We start from the raw sequence: 8,172 nt of genomic DNA, 5'->3' as shown, positions 1-8,172 counted from the left end.
GACTTCATTCCAGGGAGGAGAAGGGGAGGGAGTTAATGGCAGGGAGGGGGGAAACCTTCCTCTCAAGTGTGCTCATAGTTTCCCTCCTCTAACACGAACAGGTTAACAAGAAGAGCATTTGAATGTTTCAGGGCAGCTTTAACCCAAACCAATTTGATTTAGAATGGAAATAAATAATAAAACCTCCCCCCCACACCCCCCCCCAAAAAAAAGTGTGAAAGAAACTCAAATCTTTTGTTGTCCTTAGGAAATGACTTGCTTGAAGATTCCCCCTATGAACCAGTTAACAGCAGATTATCAGACATATTCAGGCTAGCACCAATTGTATCAGGTAAGCAGATTTACAATTCTTTAGCTGAAACCTCACTGTAATCCACTTCTTTTAAGTTGGTCTACATGAGTTTTTGAAGTCTGTGAAGTAACGCTGTTTTAGGACTGTGGAGCAATGTGTTTGCTTTCTGGATTTGGGAAATTCGAGGTATAATTAAGGTACTCGAGCAAGTACTATTTTTTTTTTTTGGCTAAGAGTAGATCTGAAGAGGGCTTGTCACAATGATAATTTTGTTCTTGTTTAGTCCGTTCCTGAAAATAAATGCTAAATTTACCTGTAGGTGGCAATCTGATTCCCTGTGTTTGTAATGTACAGTTGCTTGCTTTCGGGAACGTGGTCTGTGCAAGCTACCTCCCATTGACACTAAGGACGATGAGAAAATAATCTCTCAAATCTTGGTATGTGGGTTTGTGTTACATTTTTTACTTTTTTTTTGTTTTGTTTAAAGGAGAGATTTTGGAATTAAGGATTGTTTCTCTTGCCTGAACGGTGCAACTGATTTTTTATTTTTTTTTAAAGAGCTTATTCATGACTTCTCAGCTTTGCTTTGAAGAAATCTTCGCTGTGTGGTTATCTAGACAATTTATGCTATTTATATTATACTGTTTGCTTTTTGAGACTTCGTTCATTTTGGATCACAAATATTTATGGGAACGGTGGATTTTAGGCAGTGTCAAGAAGATACAGGCTGATACTTGCATTCAAATGTAGTTTTCAAAGCAACCTATAAGGATGCAGTCTGTATAAAATACCTGTATGATGTAGTTAAGTGGGATGATATCGGCACTCTGAGTATGTCATAGTACCTCATAATGTATATTACATAAACACACCGGTGTTGTGGTTAACTGTTAATTGCCATGGCAAAGAGACTTCAGAAAAGAAGCCTGAGACCAGAGCAGCAAGAGATTTGATGTGATTGAGATGTTAGAGAGAGCGCCAAAATAATTTAGGAGCTTAAGTCTCATTTACAGCGTGACTTTGGCACTGGGTAAAATTTTCAGAAGTGTTTAAGTGATTTGGGATCCTAAATCTCATTGAAAGTAAAGGGAACTTTGCCTCTTAAATGTCTAGGGCCCTGATCTTTAAAGCCATTCTGGCACCTAAGTATGCAGATCGTTACCTGCTAGTGTTCCAAAAGGACTAACCCTCTTTAATTTTGATGGGACTTTGATTCCTTTGAGCTCCAGAAAAACCCAGAAACTGTTTGTTAGCTTTATAGGTATCTACTTGCATCTAAAAATCTGACCCCAAGTCATTTTTCACGATCAGATTTAGGCTCCACTTTTAAGCACTTTTGAAAATGTTGTCCTTAATCTAGTAGATGGAGAAACACTATGGAGAGGGAAAACATTCCAGAAATCTCTTTAAAAAAATTAAAAAACAGACTGAAAAGTAACACACAGCAGTTTCATCTTCTGGTTGCAAGCCACCCAAGCAGTGCTTTAAAAGGTTATGGTGAATTTCCTTAAAATCAGATTTTGATTTAAGATTGTTGTGTTCTGAATAGAGGTGTCTTTTGATAACGTTTATTTCCCCTTGTTTTTTAGATGTAACATGTTTTGCCAAGATGGTTATTTTTAAAATGTGTTATATTTCGCAGTTGCTACAGCAACAAAGAAATAACTACACTCAATTCAAATAACTGTAATTATTCCAACAATCATTATTTATGATCCTGTGCAGATTGTGACAGATAGCATGCTCTTTGTGCACTCCAAAGTCCCATTGATTTCAATGGAAGTTTTGGGTTTGCAAGAGTTTTGAGATTAGGTCCAGAGGGAGAAGTGAACAGGGTGGAGTTTTGACTAGCTGCATGGCAGATACAAAGAGGAATAAAAGAATTAAATATTTGGAAAAGGTTGAAGAGAAACGTATTTAGGAAAAAACATTCTTGATAAGGTTCTAGGTGTGGTTATATATTAGACCCACTTGAAGTCAAATAGATTTATCTTTGGTGCAGATATCTGCATATATTTAGGATCACAGGACTTATGCAAGCATCTGAAATCCTGAGGGGTTTTTTGTATTTGTATTAACAGAGTTAGCTTTGGGCAGGGTTTTCATATCTATTTTTCTGCCAATCCTGGACGGTGTTTATATTGCATATTGTTAGGGCTGCATGCATCCTCATCAAGACTACAGGGTAATTGAGGGCAGAAATTGGCTCTTGCTTTTAAGAATATAGAGAGTGATCTATCCCATCAGACCCCTCCTGGCATCTACCATCATTGGTTCAGAGATCCCAGAGGATATTTTCCTGACTGTTTTGTTTAATAGCTAGTGGATCTATTGTCCATAAATTTCTCTAGTCCCTTTTTGAACCTGGCTATGCTACCTGCCTCTTCAGCCTTCTGTGGTAATGAGTTCCACAAGTGAACCATATACTACATAAAAAAATACTTTCTTTTGTTAGTCCAATTTCAGTGGGTTTTCCCTAGTTCTAGTATTTTGGGACTTAAGGCTCCTACACACATGCGGGGAGCCTGCTCTGACACGCTGGAAATCCATTGCATCCCGATTAATCGAGTCTGCTGGAGCATGGAACTTGACGAGCTCTGGCAGCCTCCCGCATCGTGTGCATCAGCGCTGCCGCGCGTCTCCACACTGACAAAACGGCGGCATGTGCTTTGAAATATAACACGTCCAATGAGTTTTAATTCAAACCGCACCACCGCTATTTTGTCAGCGTGGAGACATTGATACGCATGACGCGCTGGCACTTTTAATTAGCGCGGCTCGCTAATTAAAGTCTATGGCGCCGTGCCAGGACCACATGTAAAAATGCCCTCAGTGATTAACAGTTGCCTATTCACTTTGTTCACACCCTTCATGATTTTATAGACTTTTGCCCCATAGCCTTTTGCTTTCCAAACTGAAGTCTCATAACCTTTCCAGTTTGCCCAGGCATTACAGCTTCTCCATACCCTTGATCATCTTGGTTGCCTGTCTGGGTACCTTTTCCAATTCTTTTGCATACTTCCTGAGATGCAGAGACCAGAACTAAAATTTATTTTTGTGGTACTAGATAACTTTTGCAGAGTATGCAGTCCAGAACTAGTTTCTTAATAATTTATCAGAAATTATTTTACAGTTATCTATATATCACAGTTATATATCACAGTTATTTTATAACCAATATTACATTTAAAAAAGTATTAAACCTGTCACCAGTAAAAAAAAACAAACAAAAAACAACACATCCCATAATTTACTGTGATCAATTCATGGATTTGTACTACCATGTTCAGATGATTGCCAGTAATGCTATATTTTGTATTTTGCTTTTTAATAAAACTACAAAGAAAGTGTGTATTTAAAAAATACAGAAAGGTTAAAGTGGAGCAGTGTGTTCAGTGTTTGTTTCAGTTGAGATAAATGCATTTTTTCTCCCATATTTAGGTCCTAACTTTCCGTCCTACTAAATATAGCAACCCCATGGTTCAATGGCTTCTTTAAAAGGTGTTCTCCCAAATCTTTGCTTGTTTGAAGTCAAAACCCGCTTATTTTCTAGCCCCAGAACCCAGTGTTCTTGCCTTACAGAAGTTGAAACTGTGCTGAAATCAATTTTGGTGCTGGGCTCACATAGGTTTCCTTTAGAAGTCATATCTGGTTCCTGAGATTCTGTATCTGTGCCATGAAATGCACATTGACTGATTTAGATAGCTTAGTCTATAGTCCTGTTTCAGATTATAGTATATAATTAATTTAAGGGGTTTTGCTGAATGCCCATTTTTGGTTTAGCCAAAAGTTTTGGGAGCTGACAGTGCTTTTGGGACATTTACTTCCTCCAAATTGTAGTGAATATGCAAATCTATTGATTGAATTTTGGAGGTTAGCTTAATGCCCTTAGATCACATGTGAAGCATGGAAGATTTCATTAGTTTCTCAAATGTTTAATCTATTTAAAAATTCAAAGGTTTCAGTTTTACCACTGAAGGAACAGTTTGGCTTCAAACATAAAATATTGAGTAACCTCTCCTCCCTTTAAATTGGTATTTGATATTGTTCCTTACAACTGGAAATACCAACTCTGCACTAAATCTTATAATTTTAGAATTCACTGATGCATTTTAATAGTCATTTCAATAGCATATTGAAATAGAGCATCTCATGTTAAAATTATAGCTACGTGTAGTTGCAGAAATATTTACAAAAGAGATGTTTCTGAAATGTATCATTCACTTCAACACAAAATGGAAAGCTACTAAAGTGGAACAAAATGCTTAAGACCATTTCTGTAAATTAGTATAAAGGGAATATACAGTGGCTAAGAGAAAGTATTACTATTTAGTTACTCTTTTAAGAATGACCCCTTGCTATGTGTGTGTTGCTCTACTTGTGGGTTGAATGGTTTGTCACAAGCTCCTTTTTCCATTATTCAACCTTTTTATGTGTCCTTTACTTCTGGAAGTGATCTCATGTATATAGGACCTTTTATGGCATTGGACGTCTTTACACATGCTCTGGGGGTGGGTTGCTTTAATTAGAGTGGCTCCAGAGAGCTGCTTTAATTAAAGTGCCTGCAGTGTCTTGTGTATTTGGCATCGCATGCTTCAAAATGGACTTTAACTGTGGGCTTTAGAATGGTATTCTTTTTTTAGTCTCTTGAGTCGTCAAACACCTTATTGAAGTTGTGGCTGCGATTCTCACATCAGTATGTCCCTACTAAGAAACAGTGAAGTTGACCATGGAAAACACTTCCCCCAAGACTTTAGATTTCATCAGGAAGAGTACATACAGGAATAACAGACCTTTGGCATCAGCTACCCCCAGAATTGGGTTAGGCAGGTAGAGCAAAAAAGGTACAGTAGTTTCCTTGAAAGACTTGCTGCCAAAAAAGGAAGAGGAAACCAGCTTGATGAATTCCATGGGTCCAAGGGAATAAACTTCCTTTTTCTTTTGTGTTTAAGGGCTGATGGGGTTTTTAGTGCTCAGCTATTCTCTCTCTGTCTCTCTCTCTGTAACATCTTAATTCCTTGCATAAAGAGAGGGGGAGATAGGGGCTACACCACTCATTGAATCCCCTAGGAAATCCGCTGTTGCTCTTCTCATATTTCCATGACTGAGTATATTTCCCTTAATTACGTGTGTCATCCTTGTAACAACACAAGAGTTGTGTATCCATCCATGGGAGCACATACTTCACATTTTAATCATTGTTTGACCTTTATATTTTCCTACTAGGTAAATATCTTTGCTTTTTATAAGTCACACAACATCTTTTTCCATTTTTGTCAAAAACAAAAAGTTAACATCTCTATCGTAGCCAACAAACACAATGCTTTCTCCTTTTGGGCTTTGTCGTGTGTGAATTAGCGACTTCTCCCAGTGACTTAATAGTGTATGACATAACCGACTCTTATAACCCAAGGCCTTTAAGCCTGCCTCCATTTCTAGATAAGTGTATGTATACCATGTACTAGGTACTTTTGCTAATTTAACACTTACGTAGTCTTCTTGAGACTCTTGTCTGAAACTGTTAAGATGCATTATATTTTTACAACATTTGAATTATTTACGAATTATGAGAAAACACTAGCGTTGGTTTTCTTTGGATGTTTAAAGTGCACTTGTTAGCTATTTTGATTTCTTTTAGACTGTTACATTCTTTTTGCATGTTAGAGATGCATTTTATGTTCACTTAATTTCAGAAACAAAGGACTAGATCCTTTTAGGTTAAAAGGAGATTTACAGTCACTGTAGTGAGTTCAAGATCAGTTATATTACCTCTCAATTTTTATGATGTCTTCCATTGTAATTTTTTGGTTTTAGTCCTTTTTTATGTGCACAGAGGGCTTTTGAGTTCTGAGCACCACAGAAGTACATATGTATTACTAATTATGGTTGTTCTTAGATTGTTGTCATTTATAATTATATTTTTATGTGCAAAGTAGTTTTTGAATTAATCAGAGTAATAGCCCCTGGGCCAATATCTGATATTACTTGGACTGGTATAAAATATGGACTAACTCTTGTCTCCAGGAGAGTTTTGTGGCCACTTGGCCTAGCCAGGGGGGAAAAAAAAGCAGGCATCCACTTCAGTTGTTTGTAAAAGGGAAAATAGCTTCGGGAAAAAAAATCTTAGCATGAGCATACACAGTTGTTCGCGTGTTCATGGTGTTCATTGACATTTCTGTCTGTTGATTCTCTTTGTAGAGACAACCAGGCTTGCTTCCCATTAGATAACACATTATCTGAGGTGTATAAATACTACTTGCTGATTTCCCACTTCTGCTTTTTATGATCAGATTGGACTCTACACAAAAGAAAACCACTTTGATGACTGTTGACTCTCTGAAACACTTCAAGTTTGCTGTTTTGTGTATCCCTGGAAAAAGAATCTGATTCTGATAAGCAATTTAAGTACCTTTCTGAAGTGGGAGACTGGCCAACATAGACACTACTCTTCTTCCTGTTAACCTCTGTAGGAGTGTGAGCAGGCCCCTGCACTGAAATCAGGCAGAAAAGGCTAGTGTCCGGATAATCAGTTTACCGTTTATATGATGCCTTGATGAGAGGGGAGCAATGTTGTCAAAGGTCTTCATGGAAAAGAAGTGGCCTGTGTTGCCTGTTTGTTACTCCTGCAGGCCTCCAAAAGCCAGCGTTCATGGAGCAGGTAGAGCTCTCTTTCTTCCCAGGAGTCCAACCAAATAGGAGCCATGAGCTCAGCATAGAAGGTACCATACTAGCCCTTTGTAGAAGGAAGGAGGCAGAAAGAGTATAGTGAAATGGTGGAGTCTGTAGAAATATGCCTCATCTCCTGGCATACTGAGGAGCAGTGCATTTTCTAAGGATTTTTTTACCAGGGGTCGCAAAAGAAAAGGTGGTGAGAGGGCAATCGAGTCATTTAAAAGTGGTTTGAGGTTCTTTGTAGGCTGTAGAAATTCTGCTGAATGTCCCATTCTCCATACACAGTTATAGCAAACACTTGTCAGGTCCATGGAAGCAGAGGGTCTTACTTTGTAGGTAGCAGGGAGGCTCCTTTCTATGACCAGGTAGCAAAGAGCTTAGATGTGAAGGAGGAAGTTGATGTCATCTTCTTGGACTTCCAGAAGGCCTTCGACACAGTGTCCCACCCAATTCTGGTGGGCAAGCTGAGGGACTGCGGCATTGACGAATGCACGGTCACATGGGTGGCAAACTGGATCCAGAGGTGAACCCAGAGGGTGGTGGTGGACGGGTCGATGTCAACCTGGGGGGGTGAGGGCAGTGGAGACCCCCAGGGCTCGGTCCTTGGGCTGGTGCTGTTCAACATCTTCATTAGCGACCTGGACAAGGGGGTGGAGAGCACCCTGTTCAAGTTGGCTGATGACACCAAGCTGTGGGGTAAAGTGAATACACCAGCAGGCAGGGACCGCATCCAGGCAGACCTGGATAGGTTGGAGAAGTGGGCGGATCTGAACAGGATTCGGTTCAACAAGGACAAGTGCAGGGTGCTGCCCCTGGGGAGAGGGAACCAGCATTATGGTTATAGGTTAGGGGCTGACCCTCTCGGCAGCACAGAGGCAGAGAGGGATCTTGGAGTCATGATTGACTCCAGGATGAATGTGAGTCGCCAATGCGATGAAGCAATAGGCAGAGCCAACCACACCCTGTCCTGCATCAACAGGGGCATCACTAGCAGGTCCAGAGAGGTCTTGCTCCCCCTCTATGCGGCACTGGTCAGGCCGCAGCTGGAGTACTGTGTCCAGTTCTGGGCACCGCACTTCAAGAAGGACGTGAGGGACCTGGAGAGGGTCCAGAGGAGGCCACTTGTATGGTCGGGGGCCTCCGTGGCCAGCTCTATGAGGAGAGGCTGAGGGACCTGAATCTCTTCAGTCTCTGCAAGAGGAGACTGA

The 8,172-nt window shown here is 40.0% G+C and overlaps 1 protein-coding gene across 1 annotated transcript in view; it reads left to right on the top strand.

Moving 5' to 3' along the window:
• Nucleotides 1-8,172, top strand: part of GFRA1 (GDNF family receptor alpha 1) — a 269,099-nt gene that overhangs the window by 2,247 nt on the left and 258,680 nt on the right. The window contains exon 3 of the mRNA XM_019502888.1: nt 248-331. Within this exon, the coding sequence (XP_019358433.1) occupies nt 248-331 (84 nt within the window). The remainder of the gene's footprint in view (nt 1-247; nt 332-8,172) is intronic.

The sequence above is a fragment of the Gavialis gangeticus genome, unplaced genomic scaffold, assembly GCF_001723915.1.
Source record: "Gavialis gangeticus isolate Ggan-Ray unplaced genomic scaffold, GavGan_comp1, whole genome shotgun sequence".
In the NCBI taxonomy this organism is placed as follows: Eukaryota; Metazoa; Chordata; order Crocodylia; family Gavialidae; genus Gavialis; species Gavialis gangeticus.
The sequence above is the reverse complement of the archived record's forward strand: the minus strand, read 5'-3'. Positions and strand labels throughout refer to the sequence as shown.